Raw genomic sequence first — 21572 nt, 5'->3', positions numbered from 1 at the left:
TCCTTCCGGCCCCGCCCGGGTGCGCCCCCAAACCCGTCCGATGGCCCGCCCCGCCGGCTGCTCGCCCCGGCCGCCGCCGCGCTGCCGCCTCACCGCCTTGGCCCGGCCCGCTTTGGCCCGGCTCGACCCGACCTTCCCGGTATCGGCGGGACGCCAGGCCGGCTGTTCTCCCTGCGCCGAGCCGGTGAGCAGCGGAACGGCAGCGACGGGGCGGGTTGGCGGCCGGACGGGGAGAGCGGACGCGGGTGCGAGAAGGGGGCTGCGGCCGCGGCCTGGGCGGGGGAACCGGGAGGGACCGGCGGGCTCCGGGGCCGCTGGGCCCGGCCCGCCCGGCCCGGTGTCCGCCGGGACGGGGGTGAGCGCCAGGGGGCTGCGGGGAGGCTGCCGGCAGCGCCGGGGCCCGGCGGGGTGAGCGGCGCGGTGCGAGCCTGGGCCCGGGGGAGCGAACGGGGCTGTGCGGGAGGGCTGCGGGGGCTGGGGGAGCGGCTGAGGGGGATCTGTGGCTGCTCCGCTCGTGCCTTGGGCCAGTCCTGGGAGCTGCAGCCCAGCTCCAGGGCTGTGGGTGGCTCTCGGGTCCTGCTCGGGGATGGCACCTGCTCCGGCCCCCGGCGGCCCGGGTCGCTTTGTCCTTCCTGTCACACATGGAGTTATCCCTCCTCCCCAGCTGCCTGTGCTGGTGTCCGCCGCCGAGCCGCGGGGCTGCTTCTCCTCCCACTCACCGTTTTCCTTGCGGGTGCAGCGAGAAGTAAATCGGCTCTAAAGCTCTCGGAACTGCAGAGAGAAAGTCTGAATCCCCAAATCAGCCGCAGGGAATGTGCTTGTCCATGCAGGAGCTGCCCGTAGCCTCTGGATGGGGATCATGTGCGGGCGTAAATGAACATCACACGCTTCCCTTGAAGCAGTGACCCCTCAGGTGAGCTCCTTGTTGCTGTTTATAAAGCTCTGGTTGACCCTGGGTGTTTTATCTGGTGCATGGCAATAAACTGTGCCCTTTTCCCCCTGGCCCTGGCCGGGGAGTTGTTCTTATCTGTTACTGTGCTGGTTTTGCATTGATTGACACGGAAAGAACAGAGGCTGCAGAGGGGAGGTGGAGCTCAGGGAGTGGAGCACAGTGTCAAAACACCCTGATTTGTTTATTTTCCCACTTAAAATCTCCCAGCCTGTAGCAGGCTGTGGGTTGTGCTGGAAGGATTCCCTGCCAGTGTTTTTGTGTCCCTGCTGCAGCCCCGTGACAGTCACTGGGGTTTTTTTATTCCCACTTTTCCCTCTGCTGTCGGATTCTCCCTTCCCCTGCAGGGAGCCGAGCACTGCCCTTCTCCAGGTGTTTTTTTCCACTCTACTCTGGTTTTCCAGGTGTTGCCTGCGAGGATCCTTTGCTCCCTGGGAGGTTTCCAGCCATGTTCAGTGCCAGCCAGTCCTCCAGGGCGCAGTTCCTGGACAAGGCCCGGCAGGCGCGGGAGGAGCGGCGGGAGCTGAAGGAGAGGGAAAGGGCTGCAGTGCAGCTCCAGGCCCTGGTCAGGAGGTTCCTGTGCCGCTGCCGCCTGCAGAGGGAGATCAGGTGTGTGGGGTTCGTGGGGTCATGGAATGGGGTTGGCTTGGAAGGGGCCTTAAAGCTTATCTCATTCCAAACCCCTGCTGTGGGTGCTTTCCACTAGCCCAGGTTGCTCCAACCTGGCCTTGGATGCTTGCAGGGATGAGGCAGCCACAGGTTCTTCCACCCTCACAGGGAAGGATTCCTTCCCAATATCCCACCTAACCCCATCCTGCATCAGTTTGACTCCATTCCCCTTTTTCTTGTCATTCCAGACCTTTGTAAAAAGTCTCTCTCCATCTTCCTTGTGGGCCCCTGCAGGGAAGGAATTCTTTGCTCTGTGATTGCTTTTTAACTCCTCGTTTTTCCCTCTTTGGTAGGAAAGAGGTGGAGGATTTCTTTGGGACAAATGAATGTGGCTCAAGTAAAAGAAGTGCCCTGTCTGTGTTCAGGATTGCCAGGAAGCTGCTGTTTGTGTTCAATCCCAAGGAGGACAAGGAGGTGAGGACCCTGCCCTGACATCCTGCTGCGCTTTTGGGAACAGCTTAAATATGTTGATTTCCTTACCCAGTGATCTTGGAGTTTCTTGCAATATATTCTGCCTTCAGCAATGTTCTCTCTGTCTCCTGGCTCTTCCTGAAGGGATCTGACTGTAGGATTGAAACAGGAGAAGCCTTGAATTTTTCAGCAGTGGTTCTGTCTTCAGGGCATCCTTTAATGGATGTTTTTCCTGGTGACTGTGCCAGCTGCAGGAGGTGTGTTTTGGCACACCCCAGTCCCCCAGGCAGGTACACTGGGACAGCTCCCGGAGATCTGTGCTAGAAAAGGAAGGCTGTTTGTGTCCCAGCAGCTTTTCTCATCCTGCCCTGAACTTGTGAACTCAGGGTGAAGCCCTGAAATGATCATCTTTGCCCCAGGAAGCTGTGAGGACTGACTGGAAGGAAACCAGTTGGAAAAATGGAAAGCTGTGTTCCAATGGCAGCAGCAGTGAGGGATTTTTTTAATATCTGTCCCGTGGAAATCTGTGCTCAAATGCAGTTTTCTGTAGGTACAGCATCCAAAAAAAAGGAGGGAATTCTGCACAGGAGCAACATGATGTGTGTGCTCCCAGGGAAGGAGCCATCAGGATTCCTGTAGGGAGTATGCTGGGAACATTTGCTGATTTGAGACAGAGAGAACTTCTTCCCTCTGCTGAGCTGTTCCTTGTGCTTTTCCAGAATAGCCCTTCCTGTAGTTAGAGCTAATCCCACCTTTGGATTTTCCCAGAGGTTTGAGAAGCTGTGCCGTTGTATCCTGAACAGCATGGATGTGGAGAACGAGCCCAAGGTCAGCAGGGGGGCTTGGTTTGGAGTGGGGAGGGGTTGGTGGTTGTTTTTAACTCTCTGTGTGGGGATTTACTCTGGTAACATGGAATTTTTAGCTTTCAGAAGCCCTTGACCACTGTGGGGATTGCACCGGGAAAGTCTGGACAAGTCCTTTAGTATTCCTGGGATATTTTTACTCTGTGCAGCCACAGGAATTAAAGGACACTTGGTTTCTGGGGTGGGTGATGTGCTTTGACCAGGGAATGTGGGGAGAGGAGCATCTTGGTCCCACTGCTGGGTTCAGTGCCCAAACTCTGCCCAGCAGAGGCACAAACCCTGATCCCTCTGTGCATCCCCCCTTGCTCAGGTGTGGTATGTGTCACTGGCACTCTCCAAGGACCTCACACTGCTCTGGATCAAACAGATCAAAGACATCCTGTGGTTTTGCTGTGAATTCCTCAAGCAGCTCAAGGTCAGGACTGTTCTCATGTTTTCTCTTCCTGCATTTGGCAGGTGGCTCAGTGGATTTGTTAACTCTGCTGTTTGTTATCCCAGCCTGACATCCTGCAGGACTCCAGATTGGTGAACTTGCACCTCACAATGCTGGTCACCTTCACGGACACTTCCACCTGGAAAATCCTCCGGGGAAAAGGTTGGTGCATCCCAGTCTTTTAGGCACTGATTTGGGATTTGGTGTTAGAATCTACTGAATGCTCTGGCACAGGGTCCAGAGGAGCTGTGGCTGCCCCATCCCTGGAAGTGCCCAAGGCCAGGTTGGAGAGAGTTTGGAGCAACCTGGGATAGTTGGAAGTGTCCCTGCCCTTGGTAGGGGTGGAATGGGATGATCCTTAACATTCCTTCCAACCCAAACCATTCTGGGATTCTTTTTCTGCACCTTGGTTGCCACAAAGATTCATTCTGCTTCTGTGTTTGCACAAAACAAGGATTCCCTTGGGATTAGGCTGTTTCCCTCAGGACACCAAGCATTTTTATAATATTCCAAAAACCCACACACAAGGAGTGTTCAGAGGATAAGGGAATGCGCCCTTAGCTCTGGGGTTTTGTAGGAAATAGATGTAGGAAAGGCAGACAAGTAGTGGGAGGAAATGAGACTCTTACAGACTAGACAATACAGTGTGAAATGCTGCCAGAATGATGGGTTTGTGGAGAAGGACAAGGGCTTTGTGCCAGGAAGGGCTTGGGCAGTGACAAACCTTTGTGTGGGGGACTCAGTGTGGGGCTGAGGTGCTGTTGGAGTGACATCAGTGCTTTAACCCAAAGGTGAGACCCTGAGACCTGCCATGAACCACATCTGTGCCAACATCATGGGCCACCTGAACCAGAAGGGCTTCTACTCCGTGCTGCAGGTCAGTCTGAGCTGCCACAGTCCCAGCTTTACCCAAACCAGCCCCAGCCCTGCCTGTGCCCCACTCCTGAGGAGCTCTTTGGCTCTGTGCTGGGGTCTCAGGGAAGAGCTGTTGGTGATTTGTGCATGATTATATTTTTCTCAAGCAAAGCAAAAATCTCTCAAGTTTCTCAAGTAAAGCAGAGTGTCCCCACCTGTGACCAAATCCACCCTTCCCCTTCTGTCACTGCTGCTGAACCCAAATCCTGCTTAATCACTTCATCGTGAGATGGACAGGGACATAATTTTGCCAAACTCTGGAGCTGCCACATTGTATTGGTTGGGTTTGTTTGCTGCTCTGCTGGGCGAAGGAACTGATGTAATGAATCTTTTAAATAAGAATTGCATTACCAAACTCAGAGCCTTGCCTGTTAATTTTTAAAGCCTTTGAGTGCAGGTTCAAGGGAAATAAGGCCTGCAGAGTGTCTGATTTCATTGCAGTTTCTCTCTTCTGCCATTAATAACATGAAGCCCTTCTAGTTCTGCCAAATAACCTGTAAGAACTGGATTTTAGGCTGCTCCGATGTTCTGTTTCTCTGCATTAAATAAACTTAATATCTTTCAGGAGTAATAGTATTTTTTTTTCCTGATTACTACAGGGTTTTTATATTTTGATTTCTTTTTTCCTTCCAGATTTTGCTAACTAATGGCTTGGCAAGATCCAGACCTTCCCTGTCCAAAGGTTCCTTAACTGCCATCTTCTCCCTTGCCTTGCGGTGAGTCAGCTGGAGCTTCTTGGGGGGTTTTGCAGCCAAACTTGGGGTTTTTTGTGTTTTTAGGTTTCTTTTAAAGACTTCTCATTCTTTCAGTGTTTTTGTGCCATTGAGAATATCACTCTGGGGAAGGAAGTTGCTTTAGGCAAATGGCTTACTTTGCTGTCATCATTTTTCAGATTGGAGTGGCTTTAAGTCAGGAGTTAGTGTGAGCCTAAACTTGAGGGTGCAGTTCAGTTCAGGGTGAGCTTGCTCTGAGAACAGAAGTGTGAATGAATGATCTTTTCCCTGGGATGCCTCAAAGCCAGGTTGGAAAGGGCTTGGAGCAGCCTGGGATAGTGGAAGGTGTCCCTGCCCGTGGCAGGGGCGTGGGATTGGCTGAGCTTTAAGTTCCCTTCCAACCCAAGCCATTCCCTGTGTCTGGCCTTCTTGCTGAGGGAATTCCCAGGATCCAGTTCTGGATGGCTCAGTTGGAGGCTGTGTTGCTTTCCCAGGTGGGGTTGAAATGTCTCTCTCTCCATAGCCCTGTGGTTGCTGCACAGTTTTCCGACAATCTGCTGAGGTCCTTCCTGATCCATGTCATGTCTGTGCCTGCTATAATGACTCACCTTGCTACTCTCACCCCTGAGGTAAGTGGGTGATCTCAGAGGACTGATTATCACACCAGGCCACTTGCTGTTCCATTTTATCAGCTCTTGGAACAGAGCTTGGGCATTTCTCTCTTTGCCAATTTCAATTCTCTGTTGTGAAAGCCTTACAAATACTCTGGATTTCTAATGCAGAAATTACTAACACCAGTGGGATGATGGGCCGATCTGCCCTAAAATACCTACATCAATAAATAATAAAGGCACATATGACCCACAGCTTGAATATTTCATGTCCTTGCTCTTCCTTTTCCATAACCACAGACAGAACCAAAGCCTAAATCACCCTGTTGGGTGGCAGAGGTTCTGTGGGGGTGACCAGTGGGCTGCCCACTAATCCAATTCAATCTACTTGGTGCAGACAGGCAGGTTTTGTGCCAGATGTGCAATTCCGGTGTTCTTGCAGACAGATCATTGCAAAGGTCTGGCTCCAACTCCAGCATGACCTGTTCACCTGCCAGGGGTTTTATTTCCCAGCCCAACTCCGTGTTAAACACTTTGTGGGGCAACAGCCCCGACTTGCTGCTTTATATTGGGAAGAAAAGCCAGTGCCAAGTGCTGCTGGCAGATCAGGTGTGGGAATGTGCTGCTTCCCAGCCTCAGTGGCACTTCCATGCTGTCTTCCAGCGCCTGGCAGTGATTGAATCCCACAATCTCTTCCGCAAGTTCATCCTGTTCCTGAGCCGGGAATCCCAGTGCCGGGACGTCTGCGTGTGCCTGGAGGGCAGTCACACTCTCTGCTTGCTGGGTGAGCACTTCCAACACTTGCATTGGGTTTGAAAAAGAGTCTTGATTCAGATCTTCTCTTTCCACGGGGCAGAGCTACCTCCAACTCACTGTTTTTAATTGTTGTTTTGATAACTTTCTCTAAATAATAACTGAGGTGTATTTTGGGATGTTACAAACAAGGTTTAAGACCTTTGCAAAGGGGAGAAGGGCCAGAGATTTGCTCTTGTATCCATGTCAGGTATCACCTCTGCCAGCTTTTCACTTGGACTCTGAGCAAGTCTTGGAGTGTGTCAGGCTTGGATCCCGTTCCCCTATATGACTCTAAGTGCTGCTGCATATTTAAATTCACATTTCTGCAAAAGCAACAAGGTTACCAGTTGGTTCTCGGGGATAACTGTGGATTGTAGCTTCTAGTAGTTTGTAGGTGTTGGTGGGAAGGTGGCCAAAGGGAGGCGTCACCTCAGGGGTTGATGTGTGCTGGAAATGGCTTCCTGCAGGGTGGCCTCTGAGATCATTACTGACACAAATCCTCTCCGGGGATTGGGAAAGGATTCACTTCACCTGTAACCCCTGTCCCACAACATCTGTTCCTCCTTGAGCTTTGCTCTACTGGTCCTTCCTCCAGGCAATCTGGTGTTCCTGGGCTCCCTCAATGACCAGGTGCTGGAGGAGGAGACAGCTCATTTTGTGGGGGTGCTCATCCACATGCTCTCCTACTGCCAGAAGTACGTGTCCCAGAAGAAATCCAACCTCACCCACTGGCACCCTGTGCTGGGCTGGTTCTCACAGACTGTGGATTATGGGTGAGTGGGAAGGACCTCACAGGGAGAGATGATGAAGCCTCTCCTTTTATTTTTGTCTTTTTTTTTGTATGTTGCGAAGTGTTTTATATTTTGAGATGAACAGTGAGAAGACTTTCTCAGCTATTTCAGGTTCTAGCTGCACAATAAACTGCAGCGTTCCTGCACAGACTACTCTGGGGGTGGGTGCATATTCCAGTTTGGGTTAGGAGCTATATGGATCAGTATCACTGCCTGGTGTTTTCTTTCAAGCTGCCTTCTAACCTGTCCCCCTGCTCTGTCTCCCAGGCTGAACGAGTCCATGCCCCTGCTGACCAAGCAGCTGCAGCACCTCTGGGGAGTCCACATGATCCGGATCCTCTTCAATGATGTGCTCAGCAAGAAGCTGCTGGAAAATCAGGAGATAGCTCAGCTGCCAGCACAGCCAATCTCCCCTCAGAACAGCCTTCCTATGAAAAGTCAGTTTTGAGGGTTTTGGGGGTTATTTTGTCTGTGCGTGTGTTTATATGGATCTCTCACCCAAACTCACACGGCTTAGACTTTCCACTTATGCCAAAAGCTTTGAATAATTACTTGCAGCAGCTGCTGCTGCTTAGGTGGGGATGTGATCCCTCCTGTTTGTGATTCCTCCTTGGAATGCTTCTGTGACCTGGGGCAACTCTCTTTCTTTGGTGCTGGGAAAATATTTGCTTATTTTAGCAGTTTCTTTTCGTTGTTTTCTCAAGTAGCTGAAGTGCTTTTGGCAAAACTCAAGACTTCCAAGGGAAGATGGGAGCTCAGCTTCCCATGTGGAAAGCAAGGTGAATCTGGATCCTGCACCTGTGAGGTGTGCTGGTCCTGCAGAAAAGGATTTGGGATAAGACAGCTGTAAATCTGATATTTTCTTGCTGTTGCCTGTAGCACTGTATCCTGTGTTATTTGCTGCAGCCAGGACCATGGATCACAAGTGGTTTGGGTTGGAAGGGCACTTAGAGCTCATTCTGTTTTCACCTTGTCCTGTAGAGCATGTATGGAACTGTGGAATGGTTTGAGTTAGAAGGGATTTGGGGCCATGGGCAGGGACAGCTTGCACTGTCCCAGGTTGCTCTGACATCTGTCCAGCCTTGCCTTGGACACTTCCAGGGATATCCAGGGGCAGCCACAGCTTCTCTGGGCACCCTGTGCCAGGCCCTCCTCACCCTCACAGGGAAGGATTACTTCCCAAAATCCCATCTAACCCTGCCCTCTGGCCCTCCTCCTGTGTTTGTGCCCCCAGGCCTGTTCAAGAGAGCTTTCCAGAAGTCGGCCTCAGTCCGGAACATCCTGAAGCCGGTGGGAGGGAAGCGCGTGGACTCTGCCGAGGTGCAGAAGGTTTGCAGCATCTGTGTCCTGTACCAAACCACCCTGACCACCCTCACCCAGATCCGCCTGCAGATCCTCACAGGTCAGGTCACCTCCCTGCTGCTCAAATCCTTTCCAGTGGAGAGAGAAAAAAGAGATTTTCTTATTTCTGTTGATTTGTTGGGAGTTTTATCACTGCCAAGGGGTTATTGACTGGCTGGGGAAGGCTTGTTCCATCCTCAATCATCCGTGGGATCAATAACATTCAGCACCACTTGATCAAGCACAAAGTCTCAAGAATACAAATTAAAGCAAGTTTTCCTCTCATGAAACCTTGCTTACTCCCTCTCAACCTTCTGCCTGAGTCAGGGTTTTTGGGGAGCCTGGCAATATTAATCTTTGGTGGGAACATTGAAGGCTTTCATACATCTTGAGAACAAATTGCCTGTCTCGGGGAAGGGGTGGAGGAGGAGATCAGCACTGTTTTGGTCTGGTGGGTAGAGCAGGGAGTGAATTCAGAGCTTTGGGTGCTTTGTGGTGACCATGGGTGCAGCCCTGTTGTGTTCTCATCCCTAAGGTGGATGTGGGATCACAGGAATTCATTATTTTCTGAAGTTGCAGAAGAATTAGGGGGAAAAGGTTCAAAGGTGCAAACAATGCCTCATTAAAAGCTTTTTTTTGTGTGTGTGCTTTCCTAGTGATTGTCCATCTCCTGTTAATGCAGACAGGCCTGGGAGGCAAATGGGATGCTGATGTTCCTCTTCTGCTTTGCAAAAGGCTCTTTCAGCTTCAAATCTCACCTCTCAGAGCCTTCACAAGCAGCAGAATGAGCTTTACTGGGTGCACTTTGTATTTTCATAGGTCTCACCTACCTGGATGATCTGCTGCCCAAATTATGGGCTTTCATCTGTGAGCTGGGACCACAGGGGGGGTTAAAACTCTTTCTGGAGTGTTTGAACAATGACACAGAGGAATCCAAGAGGCTGCTGGCCATGTTGATGCTCTTCTGTGACTGCTCCCGTCACCTCATCACGTAGGTAGCGCATGGGTGGGGATCCCTGGATTTGTGACATGAAGTTGTTGTGTCCCTTCAGGTTCAAGAGAAACATTTAAGGTTTTATGTCTTTCCATGAAGATGAGTAGGCAGGGTAAAAGGAGCAAGCTTTTGGGATTGAGTCCTGAGAAATAAAGGGCTTCCAAAGGGCTTTTTCCCCCTCAGCTACTTCCAGCTGGTAACAAAACTGGATGGGGGGAGGAAACAACACAAAAAATGGGAAAGGGGGTGGAAAATTGCCCTTGCTGGTCACTAGAGACAAATCTCTCCTCTTGAATGAGGCAGAAATTTTCTTGGGAATGGAGAGGTCCTTTTAAGCCTGAAACACTGATTTTGCTTTTATCTCAGCCTCTCGTACCATCTTCTGTTAGGATCTGCTATCAATCAAAATCCATAAATAAGGTTTGGTTGTTTATGACTTTAGATCCTCATGGGTGTCAGTTGTCATAGAAATAAGAGCTGCTGCTAAAGGATAATGTGCCTTTATGAAAATTTCAACAGGGAATTAAATTTACACTTGTGCATTTGCATTTGTTTGCTCTGACAGGATTCTGGATGACATCGAGGTCTACGAAGAGCAGATTTCATTCAAACTGGAAGAGCTGGTGACCATCTCCTCTTTCCTGAATTCCTTTGTGTTTAAGATGATCTGGGATGGAATTGTAGGTGAGTGCTTTTAGTAGCTTGAGTTGATGTTACTGTTAGAACCACAAACGGCATTAATTTTGGAATTTGAAGCTTCTGTTAATTATTCCTTGGCACAAAAAGCACTTCAATGTGGGAATATGTCCCAGTCTTTTGATGTCCAGATGCCACAATCATGCTTTGTGCCAAATCCAGAGCACTTCCCTTTTTCCAGTAAGGGTTTGTGTAACAGACATGATGGGCATGTTGATTTTTGGCAGAGATGAGGTTTAGCAAGGCTGGGCCATGTGTTGGACAAGAGCAGGGCAGTGCTGTGACCAGGCAGAGCAGCTTGCTTGGGTCTCTGTAGAATCTGCTGCGGATCTCTCTGCTGGTATAATTTGGGTACAGCTCAACTCTCTGGTAATTAGCTGTGATAGTCCAGTTCTGGTGTGAAATGAGATGGCTTTGATTAGCTCTGTTTAAAGAAAAGAGTGTCTCTCTTCCCAGAGGTACAAAATCCTTCCCTCCAGAGGCCGTGTGGGTCAGGAAAAACACCCCGGTGCTGTTCCTGTGGGGAGGATAATCAAGGTATGGCTCTTGCTGCTGCCAGGGGTGCCTGGACTTTGCTGCCTTGTTCCTTTTGTGCAGAGAATGCCCGAGGGGAGACCCTGGAGCTGTTCCATTCTGTCCATGGCTGGCTCATGGTGCTGTACGAGCGGGATTGTCGCCGGCGCTTTGCTCCCGAGGATCACTGGCTGCGCAAGTGAGTCACCCAGGGCAGGGATCCTGGATAGCTCCAGGCTTGTCCCACTGCTCCACATCCTCTGGGGAGTCTGATTTGGGATTCCTTATTGACATTCAGCCTGCGGGATCGAGGTGGGACCTGCTGCCTGTGTTTGCAGTAAGGACGCTCCTCGTGTTGTGCTTTTCTCTGTGGTGGGAGGTTTAGGTGGTGCTTTGAAAACTGACTCAGCACCCAAGAACTGGGGTGTCCCTGGCCCTTTTTACCTTCTTAGTGTGTACACTGAGCACTTCAGTCATCTCTGGAATCACTACCAGTTCCCTCTCTCCCACACCCGGGTATTTCTCAGGGATTTCTGAATCTCTGCCTTTTTTTGTCAAGGGACCTCAAACCCAGCGTGCTCTTCCAGGAGCTGGACAAGGACAAGAAAAGAGCCCAGCTGCTCCTGCAGTACATCCCGCATGTCATTCCCCACAAGAACGTGAGTGGGATGGGGGCAGAGGGTGGAGGCTGGGAATCAATAGGCTGGGTGGCCAGTGGGATGGGAGGGACATGTGTCTGGAGCATTTTGTGACATGGAGCTTCTTCTGAAATGCCATCTGAATAAAAGTCTTCTCCTTCATCCTCACCTTCCCCAACAGATTTCCTCTAAAAGTCTTGATTTCTTATCACTGAGACAGAACTGATCTGTGTCTTCACCCCTTCCTTGTGCATTTCCTTCAAATGTCTTGGTCTCTGTGTTGAGACAGAACTGATCTGTGTTTGTGCAGCTGCATGGACTGAGTGGATGACAGTGGCACCACTGGAAATAGCTGGGATCAGAGCAACCAGCAGCAGTTTCTGTGTGTCAGGAGCCTCCCAAATCCCTGCTGCCACTGCAGGATGAGGATCCCCGTGGATTGAGACTTCCATTTGTTTTCTTTTTTGCAGAGGGTGCTGCTTTTCCGGAACATGGTCACGAAGGAGAAGGAGAAGCTGGGGCTGGTGGAGACGAGCTCGGCGTCCCCCCACGTCACCCACATCACCATCCGCCGCTCGCGCATGCTCGAGGTGAGGGACACAAGCCAGCCCTCAGGGCAGCAACCTGGCCTGACAAAAACAGGGCTGGAGGGTGTGTTTTACTTCCTTTGTGGCTGCGGAGGTACCCACTCCCAGAACTGATGTTCCAGGAGAATGCTGGATCCTCGTTCAGCTCAGGCTGCTGGAAACCTGGAATTTTGGCTTGGAAGATGTTGGTTTTTTGAGCTCAAGACTCAATGACAAATGCAGATTTCTGTGTCCTGTTTCTGCTGCATCTCTGGGTGGGTGTTTCACGTGTCTCTCTCTGGGATTGTCCTCTGGATTTTCTGCTCTGTGCAGGATGGATACGAACAGCTCCGGCAGCTTTCCCAGAACGCCATGAAGGGAGTGATCAGGGTGAAGTTTGTGAATGACCTGGGGGTCGATGAGGCTGGTATTGATCAAGATGGGGTCTTCAAAGAGTTCCTGGAAGAGATCATTAAAAAGGTGTTTGACCCTGCACTGAACCTGTTCAAGGTAGGACACAGGTGCCACCTGAGGTGACCTGGTACGGGCAGAGCCATTCTGGCTCACTGAGTTCTTATCTCTTATCTCTTTGTGCAGACCACCAGTGGTGATGAGAGGCTGTATCCATCCCCAACATCCTACATCCATGAGAACTACCTGCAGCTCTTTGAGTTTGTGGGGAAGATGCTTGGGAAGGCTGTGTATGAGGTGAGCCAGCAGCACCAGCTTGGGATCTTGTCAGTGATGGTGCCTTTGAGGGCATCTCTCCTGCTTGGGGGGGTGTTATTGAAGAGTGGAGTTTGGAAAAACGGCTTGGATAAAGATCCTGATAGTGGAACAGGCTGGAATTTCTTCAGGCGTATATTAAAAATAATCTTGGAGGTAAAACCTGGGTCATGCCTTGATTGTTCCTCATGGTGCTGAGACACCAGCCTGTTTTTTTTGGTGTTCCACCTTACAAACATCCATTTGTGGATTCCTCAGAGGGACATGAGGCAAAAAGGAGGATGAAATGACAGAATTGACTCTGTTAGAATGATTTGGGTTGAAAGGTAACTTTCTAGTCCAGTCCCCTTCCCATGGGCAGGGACACCTTCCAGTATCCCACTTTGCTCCAAGCCCTGTCCAGGCTGGCCTTGGACACTTCCAAGGATCCAGGGGTAGCCACAGCTTCTCTGGGCAACCTCTGCCAGGGCCTCACTTCCCTCACAGGGAAGGATTTTTCCATGTATTTCACTAAATTTCCCCTCTTTCAGTTCAAACCACGTAAGGCAGTTCATTAAAAGAACACATGGAGTTCCCCAGGTGCCTTTTTCCACCTGCCTTACCAAATAATGGATTTTAAGAGGATGTGGGGTTTGTAGCTGATTTTGGTGCCCTGCAAAGTTGCTCTTTGCACTTGTTCCACATCACAAGATCTGCCTTGCAGGTAACCAAAGATGCCACAACTACAAGTGTGTGGCAGGACCTTACCTGCGCGTTCTTCTTGTCCACAGGGAATAGTTGTGGATGTACCATTTGCTTCCTTCTTTTTGAGTCAGCTCCTTGGGCACCACCACAGTGTCTTCTACAGCTCCGTGGATGAGCTGCCCTCCTTGGACTCAGAGTTCTATAAAAATCTCACTTCAATTAAGGTTGGAGCAATAATTTTCCTGTCATTCACCTCCCTGATTGCTGCCTGTTGCTAGAAACTGGGAGTAACTGGTGGTTCTGCTGCTGAACCCTGACCTTTTTTTTCCTTTTTTATTCCTTCTCCCTGTTGTTCTCCAGCGTTATGATGGTGATATCAGTGACCTGGGCTTGACACTGTCCTATGATGAAGATGTGATGGGTCAGGTATGTTTTTATTCAGTGTTTTGTTGGACCTTACCTCTGCTTTGTCCTCTTCACGTGGAAGGCTGGCTCAGCTTCTCTGAACTCAGCCATGGGATTCAATATTTACCTGTGGGCAGAGAACAGCTTTTTCCACAAGAAGTTCCCCTCTGACCCTTTAATTTTTCTGCTGCCAGGGTTGAAAAAGCGTTTAACGCTTCCCGTGCATAACTGGTGTTCCCTTCTTAAAAGAAGAACCTGTGAATAGGGAGAAATTCCTTTTCTTCCCACATAGTTGTTGGTGTCGGGGAAACTCCAAGTGTCTTGGCCTAGAGAAGGAAAAGCTGTTTGGCAGTCCCTTAGGAAGACTTGGAGGTACTTGGTTGCACTTGAGCCCTGTGAAGTTTTGTGTGCAGAGCTGGAAAATCTGGAGAGATAAGATAAAAATGCCTTTTGCTGGCAGTGGTGTGCTGCAAATTCCATGGGGAGCCATGGCGGACACCTGCTGCTTCCTCAGAATTGCTGAGGTTTCAGCTTGGAGGAGGTGAAAAATGAAGGTAGGAGCAGGATGTGGAGCCCAGCAATGAGACACTGAAGGCTGTGGTTCACTGAGGTTAAAAATAACCCAGGCACTCCTGTCTCCCCAGTGCTTTGGTCGTGCGGAAGGAGCCAGGTGGGGTCACCCTGCCTGAACTCTGGGTCCCTGTAGCCACAGCCATGTCACAGCTGAGCTCATTCCCTGTCTGGGCTTCAGTCTGACCTTGGAATTCACCTGGAGCTGAGGCACAGAGGCCTCTGTGAAGTGGGAATGAGGATGTGCTGCCTCAGCTTGGGCAAAGATGACTCTGCAGGCAGCACCTGGAGGGTCCTGAGCTGGAGGAGATCACCAGGCCTGGGAGATCTCTCCTGGCCTTCCTGCCTGGAGGGACAGAGCTCCAGGAGCTCCTGCATGAGTCCTGTGGCTCAGCCAGCTTTGGCTTGTGCTGTTAGACTGAGCTCTCTGAGCTTGCTCAGCCTCTGGATTCTGGGATTGTGACAGTCCCCCAGGGCTCTTGGAATTGATTTGTGTGTGGTTCAGCAGTGATGGATCAGACTGCAGAGGAGGCTTCCTTGGAGAAGGGCTGGCTCCACTGGTGGGAGAGCTGGAGTTCCTACTGTTCAATTACTCTGTTAATAGTTAAGTGAAACTGGTTCAAGGCAGAAAGCAGGATTATTACTTAACTTTTAAATCCTGCTGTTTTATTGTAAAAATAAATGTTTTATGGGGAGGTAACAGCTTAGCATGGCATTTCCTTCCATTGTGGTTCCAGGCAGTAATTAGCAATCCAATCATTTCTTCCCTCAGCTGGTTTGCCATGAACTTGTTCCTGGAGGGAAGACCATCCCCGTTACCAATGAAAATAAGTAAGTACAGCAATTAGATTTTTAAGGTCACCACTGCACAATACTTTATTCTGGTTCCTTGGGCTTGCATCTGGAATGAATTGAGATAGATTGGAGGAGAAGGAGCACATAAATATCTTAATAGAATTTGCTGGTTACAGTTCATTGGCAGAAATTGTATTAAATTTGATTTGCAAAATAAAAATTGACAATTTACTTCTTGAAACAGCACTTCTGAGGTCAAAGGCAGCCAGTCAGGGAGATTCTGCAGGATTTAATGATGGTGATGGATACAGACAGATGGATTCAAAGCAATTCGGGCACACAGTCGTGAACACAGAGGGCACAGATGCTCAAAGACACCTTGGAGCAGACAGATCTCCTCAGAATGATAACATGTGGCAGTTGTATAAAGCACCGTGTTCTGAGCAGACAGTGCTGAATTCAAATGTACTCGACAGTCGTTCTTTAGAGCCAGGAAATCAGAGGAGACACCGAGCCCCGGGGCTGTTTTCACAGATAACCGGCTTTTAGATCGTTATCAGAAATGTCAACTCCGGAGCCTGCAAACCAACCCCACCTTTTGTTCCTTTTTCTTTTTTTTTTTTTTTCCCTTCCCTATCCCCTTCAGTGTTCATAAAAGCAGAATGAAATATCTATTAAGCAAATGTGTGTTTGAACTGGTGATCTGGGGGTTGTTATCTTTTTCCTGACAAATGGAAGCTGGATCCCACCTGGATCTGTGCTCTGCAGTCTGATGTTTCCAGGCTTTTTCCCTTCTCCAGCTCTGACCAGGCAGTTTGCATTTGAAAGGATCTTCCTCTGGCTTGTCACAAGTCAGCTCAGGGAGAAAGCTGAAAGTTCTGGACCCTGCTCTAGTAGTTTAAAGCAGAAATTTGATGCTTTTGCAGCCAAATTGGGAATTGGGAGGGAGCAGAAGTATGGGGAATGGCAGCAATCTGGACACAGCTCTGGGGTGACTTTGCCAAAAACCCAGGCAGTGGAATTGTGGTGGGAGCTGCTGAACTAGAATCAGCAAGTTCAGGTGTTTTGCCTGGAGATCAGAAGAGAAAGAGCCTCCCTCTAACAAAAAGTTCACCTTTCCCACATCCTGCAGGAAGGTGGGGATCTGCTTTGTGGTTTTGATGTGTTGTTTCTCCAGGCATGGGGCAGCAGAGCCCAGTGAGCTGTTGGTCAGACCTAGAGGAGTCTGCCTGGAGAGCTGAGCTGTTAAAAGGATTTGGAGCTGTGTCCAGCCAAGGTTGATCAAGGGGGTTATTAAAGCAAAATAGTCCCTGAGCTGGGCAGGAGCTCTGTGAAATTAAGAGTCCCTGAGGGGGGAAAGGGACAAAATCTGGCCAGAGAAACATCATTATCTACTTAAATAAAAAGCAGGGCCTGGATGGGGAAGTATAACCCTGTCCAGACTGTCCCAGTCCTTTTGGGGCTGGTAAAACACGTCAGGGACAGTTCAGTGGTGGGTGGTGGGTACCCCTGGCAGCTCCATGTCCCCCTGCCTGTCCCACAGGATCAGCTACATCCACCTGATGGCGCATTTCCGGATGCACACCCAGATCAAGAGCCAGACCGCTGCTCTCATCAGCGGCTTCAGGTCCATCATCAAGCCCGAGTGGATCCGCATGTTTTCCGCGCCGGAGCTGCAGCGCCTCATCTCCGGGGACAACGCCGAGATCGACCTCGAGGACCTGAAGTAAGTGACAGCTGGGGCTCCCTCTTCCAGCCTGGGAGCTGAGCCCTGCCTGTGCAGAGCTCCTGGGAGGTGGCGGGACAATGATGTGTCCACAACTTCTGCTGCTCCTGCTTGGAATGTGAGGAGCAGAGCTTTGGAACGTGTTCCTTAAGGCTAATTTGGGATGGGTCCTGTCTTCCACTGGTTCCTGGGAGCAGAATTCCTCTCTGCTTTTCCCTCTCCTCTGATCAAGTGCCCAGGAAGTGCTGGGGGCTCAGTGTCAGAAGTGAACCCTGACCCGTGGCAGGTGTTGGACAGGGCTACTGGAATCTGTCCCTGCTCATGGGACAAAGATGAGCTTTAAGGTCCCTTCCAACCCAAACCATCCCACCCAAGTGATCCTTCCCAGCATTTGTGCCCCTCCAGCTGCAGTGCCAGGCCTGTCAGAGCCTTTCCCTCCCCAGGAAACACACGGTGTACTATGGGGGCTTCCATGGCAGTCACCGTGTCATCATCTGGCTCTGGGACATCCTGGCCAACGACTTCAGCCCTGAGGAGAGAGCCATGTTCCTCAAGGTGAGTGAGGAGCCATCTTTGCCCAGCTGGGATTGGGGGTGGTGGGGCCAGGGCTGTTCTCCAGTTACCTGGGTGCTCTCTGAAGGGACATCAGAATTCCTGACACCTGGAAGTGCCCAGCAGAGCTCTGTGGATGCTCTGGTGTCACCATGAATGGCCCTGCAGAGGTGGCACTCCCCTTAGGTTGTCAGACACACACTGGGGGGTGCTCAGTGCCAGTCCCAGCAGTGCTGGGCCTGTCACTGTGTGGCTGTTCTGCCCTTGCTGCTCCTGTCATCACCACGTGGCACTTTCCAGTTTGTCACCAGCTGCTCCAGGCCTCCACTTCTGGGCTTTGCCTACCTCAAGCCTCCTTTCTCCATCCGCTGCGTGGAAGTGTCTGATGACCAGGTAGGCATCCTGCTCTCAGGGCTTGGGAATTCCCTGGCCAGCTTCCTCTGACCTGGAAACCTTTAATGTGGGAAGATGAGATGTTAAGATTAGATATCAGGGAGACATTCTTCCCTGGGAGGCTGGTGAGGCCCTGGCACAGGGTGCCCAGAGAAGCTGTGGCTGCCCCATCTCTGGAAGGGTCCCAGGCCAGGCTGGGACTTGGAGCAACGTGGGATAGTGGAAGGTGTTTCCTGCCCATGGCAAGGGGATGGAATGGGATGAGCTTTAAGGTCTCTTCCAACCCAAACCCTTCTGGGATTCTATACCTGAAAACAGCCCTACCCCATGCACATGGCTGCACACACACAGAGCAGCTCCAGACTCTTCCTGCCTGGATTCCCTGGGTTCCTCCAGGGTTGTGTTTTCTCCTTGGGATCTCCCTGTGACCCCCCCGTCTCCTGGCACACCCTGCCCATGTCAGGCATTGAGTTACAAGCGGAGCTCCTTGGACAGGGGTGGGAAACTGAGCTTTGGGCTTTGACTCTCCCTGTTCCCAGCGCCAGGTTTTGTGTTCTTGGCACCTCTGTGCCAGGTGTGCAGAGGGGAGGTGACAGTTCTGTGCCCTTGCAGGACACGGGGGACACCCTGGGCAGCGTTTTGCGCGGCTTCTTCACCATCCGCAAGAAGGAGCCGGGCGGGCGCCTCCCGACCTCCTCCACGTGTTTCAACCTCCTCAAGCTCCCCAACTACAGCAAGAAGAGCATCCTGCGGGAGAAGCTGCGCTACGCCATCAGCATGAACACCGGCTTCGAGCTGTCCTAGGCACGGCCTGGACCCGGGATGGGGCTTGGAGCTGCTGCTGGAAGGAGAGCCCTTCCCAACGTGGAGCCCGGAGCAGCTCTGCAGGGGCCGACTGCTCGCTCGAGGCCTGGAGAGAGGCAGCTGGTAGTGAAGGTTCACAGGGATCCAGGGAAGAGCTGCTGGGCTCAGGGCTGGATTTTCTTAGGCACGGCTCCAGGCTGGAGGAGGGGATGGGCCTGACCCAAAGCCCTTCACTTGACACCCACGGAAATCGTCCTTAAAAGCAAACCCCGGGGGAGCACGGAAGGAACGTTCCAAGTGCCACTCAGATTAGTGACAGTGAGACCCCCAGCAGGCTGGACAGCTGCTGCCACGGGAGTGCTGCTTTTTCCTTTCCCAGGAGCTGGGCTGGCTGGAAGTGAGTCTGGGAAGCTGCACAAAGGCAGAGGGATGACAGAGCCCTCGAGGGGACGTCGGCGTTGGAAGTGCCTGGACGGGCACTGCTCACTCAGGGCGGGGGATTCCAGGTGTCCCTGCCCCTGCAGGGTCCTGGGTGTGTCTTGGAGAAGGAATCACAGGGAAGCAGCAACTTAAACAGGAGCAGATGGACTCTGTGGCTCTTGGGAAGGCTTTGGAATGCTGGAGGTTAAGGGCCGGAGCAGCAGGAGTGGGCTCAGCCAACTGTGCCTCTGCCAGGCTCCTGCCAGACCCAGGCCTTGGGACAGAAAGGGTCACGTCTCAATTTCTCAGGAGCAGGAAAGGTTTCATTTTCTTTGGTTTCCAGAGGACAGGAGCTGGCACACACTCAGGCTCCCCAGCACAGTGCTCAGGTGGGGCAGGTTCCTCTCTGGAACCAGAGGAACGTGTCAAATCCTCTGGAAACCTCCACTGGCAAAATCCCTCTGGCATGGAAGTTTCCCTTTGCTTGCAGGCCCTTTCTTAGGGAGTTGTTTGGACCCAGGGCAGGGTCTCTGTGTAAGAGCCAGATTTGTTTGTTGCCAAACTCTTTATTTCAGTCGCTTTGTCTCTTTCTGGCCTTATTTCTGTGAGTTGGTGTTTGCCTGGAGCAGGCAGCTTTTGCAGGGGATGGCTTGGGAAGGTATGGATCCATCCTGCCATTTCTGAGACACTCATCAAGTGTCTCTGCAGCTTCCCATCTTTGGTCCCTTGAGCTGCTGTGAATCCTGCCCTGAGCCAGGCTGGGGAGAGGAGAGATTAGGCTGCTCCTGGGCTGTCCTGGCCCTGCTGGGATTCTGGCACAGAGGAGAGCCATGGCATTGCCCTCCTGGGGACAGGGTTAAAAGCCAGTCACCACCTCCCCTTCACCCCACTGGTAAAACAAGCTCCTGCACAGGCTGCTGGCGTCTGCCCAGGGTTTTCTTTCTCTCCTTCCCTCCCTGTGGCACTGGGGATCCTCATTTCCCTCCCTGGCCATATCCCACCTCTTCTGCTGCCTTGCCTGGTCCGTCCCATGGGATTCGTGTGCCCAGGTGAGCTCAGCAGAGCACAGGTCTCCACACCCTGGGCTCTGGAAGAACCCCCTTAACCACAATATTTCACGTTTCCAAGGGGTCGGAAAGGTCTCGGCACCGAGCAGCGAGATGGCCTTGGCTTCATCCTCCTCCTGTCGTGCTTCAGATGAATTTCAGAGAAATAACCCTTTTTTTAGAACCAATGCCTGGAAATGCATCTGGAAAGCAATGTCAGGATCTTTTTTCTCTGTCAAATCAGTGAGATTAAACAGGAGTGATGGGAAGTGTTGGTGCGGACAGGAATGTCTGCATCCAGAGGGTTCAGGACACTGGGCTGTGAGTCAGAGAAATTATAGATGATAGTAAATTTATTTATTTTCTTTTTATACATAGAACATTTTGGCATTAACCAGTTGGTGACTGCGTAGTTGGAAGGTTTAGGCACTGTCTTGGAGCTCTCAGAGTTTAAATATCACCCAAAATCTTCTTTTTCCTTCTAGGAAGCGCAGTGTGTCTGACTAGAGCACAATGAGCATTTAGTGAAATGAGTTGTTGAACACTGAGATAAAATCCTTGCTCCCCTTTTCCCTTTGTTCCTCAGGAGTACAATTCCTAGATAAAAAATCTTACTGCAGACTTAGCTTGGTCCCTCCAAACCTGGAGATGTTGCACTACAGACACTGCTCCCGTGCTGGAGCTGGTGTGGAAAACGTGATAAATGTCTGGGAAATTCCCGGTGGATGCAGGCGAGGATTCCTGTGGAGGGGCTGATTCCTGTGTCCCGGGGAGGCTCTGTCAGTTCTCCATGGATCCTGCCCAGGGATGGTTTTGCCATGGGAGATTCACGAGGATCTTTTCTATCCAAGACTCTCTGCCGTGGAGACCTTGGTTCCATCCCTGTGTGTCTGACCTGCAGAGAAAATAAAGCTGGGATGAGTTCAGGTGGTTGAGTGTCTCCTGGTCCTTTCCTATGGTGAGGAATGTGCTGGTGGGATGCTCCTGGCAGAGCAGAGCAGGGCACTGGGGCCCTGGCACCTCTCAGCAGGCACCTGCCTTTATTCCAAGGGTGAGGAGACCCTGGCTCAGGGTGCCCAGAGCAGCTGTGGCTGCCCCTGGATCCCTGGAAGTGTCCAAGGCCAGGCTGGGCAGGGCCTGGAGCAGCCTGGGATAGGGGAAGATGTCCCTGCCTGTGGCAGGGGGTGGAATGGGATGACCTTTGAGGTTCCTTCCAACCTAAACCAGTCTGAGATTCTGTGAGTCTGCCAGGCTGGTCATGAAACCTGCTGTTCCCATTGGAATTCCTGTTTCCAGGCTGGTTCATGGTGCCCCTGAGAGCTGGGATCTGTGGGGTGGATGGGGGTATACGAAGCCTGATGAGCCCAAAGGGGCCTGGCAGCATTGTTCAAATCAGGATTTGCTCATGTTGCAATATGCTTGGAGAATCTGTGCCTGGTCCTGCAGAGTGCTGTGCGTTTGGTTCTTCCTGAGGGTGTTGGTTCTCCTCGGATGCAGGGGCAGGTTCTGGGATCAGCAATGCTCAGTGCACATCTGGGAATGGTGACTGGAAC

General features: G+C 51.4%; 1 protein-coding gene across 3 annotated transcripts; it reads left to right on the top strand.

Annotated features, from left to right (window-relative positions):
- The first annotated feature begins 156 nt into the window (after positions 1-156).
- Positions 157-20945, top strand: UBE3B (ubiquitin protein ligase E3B). 3 transcript variants are annotated; one of them, XM_066199603.1, is made up of 28 exons: positions 157-184; positions 665-913; positions 1354-1558; positions 1912-2032; positions 2798-2857; positions 3203-3307; positions 3391-3487; positions 4117-4202; positions 4874-4956; positions 5477-5582; positions 6228-6348; positions 6955-7132; positions 7418-7587; positions 8385-8552; positions 9311-9482; positions 10051-10169; positions 10779-10893; positions 11254-11353; positions 11803-11922; positions 12232-12408; positions 12496-12606; positions 13395-13532; positions 13669-13734; positions 15056-15114; positions 16622-16804; positions 17248-17359; positions 17657-17749; positions 18362-20945. In XM_066199603.1, the coding sequence occupies exons 3-28, from the start codon at positions 1398-1400 to the stop codon at positions 18551-18553; spliced, it is 3213 nt and encodes a 1070-aa protein (XP_066055700.1). In that variant the 5' UTR covers positions 157-184; positions 665-913; positions 1354-1397; the 3' UTR covers positions 18554-20945. The 3 variants fall into 3 exon arrangements, with proteins under 3 accessions (XP_066055700.1, XP_066055699.1, XP_066055701.1); XM_066199602.1 differs by lacking the exon at positions 157-184 and adding an exon at positions 261-355; XM_066199604.1 differs by lacking the exons at positions 157-184; positions 16622-16804; positions 17248-17359; positions 17657-17749; positions 18362-20945 and adding exons at positions 261-355; positions 15323-16610.
- Positions 20946-21572: the final 627 nt, after the last annotated feature.

The sequence above is a fragment of the Chamaea fasciata genome, unplaced genomic scaffold (genome assembly GCF_029207755.1).
Source record: "Chamaea fasciata isolate MVZ Bird 193981 ecotype frontalis unplaced genomic scaffold, bChaFas1.0.hap1 SCAF_18, whole genome shotgun sequence".
Taxonomy (NCBI): domain Eukaryota; kingdom Metazoa; phylum Chordata; class Aves; order Passeriformes; family Sylviidae; genus Chamaea; species Chamaea fasciata.
Note: the sequence above shows the minus strand (reverse complement) of the source record. Positions and strands in the feature narration are given on the sequence as shown.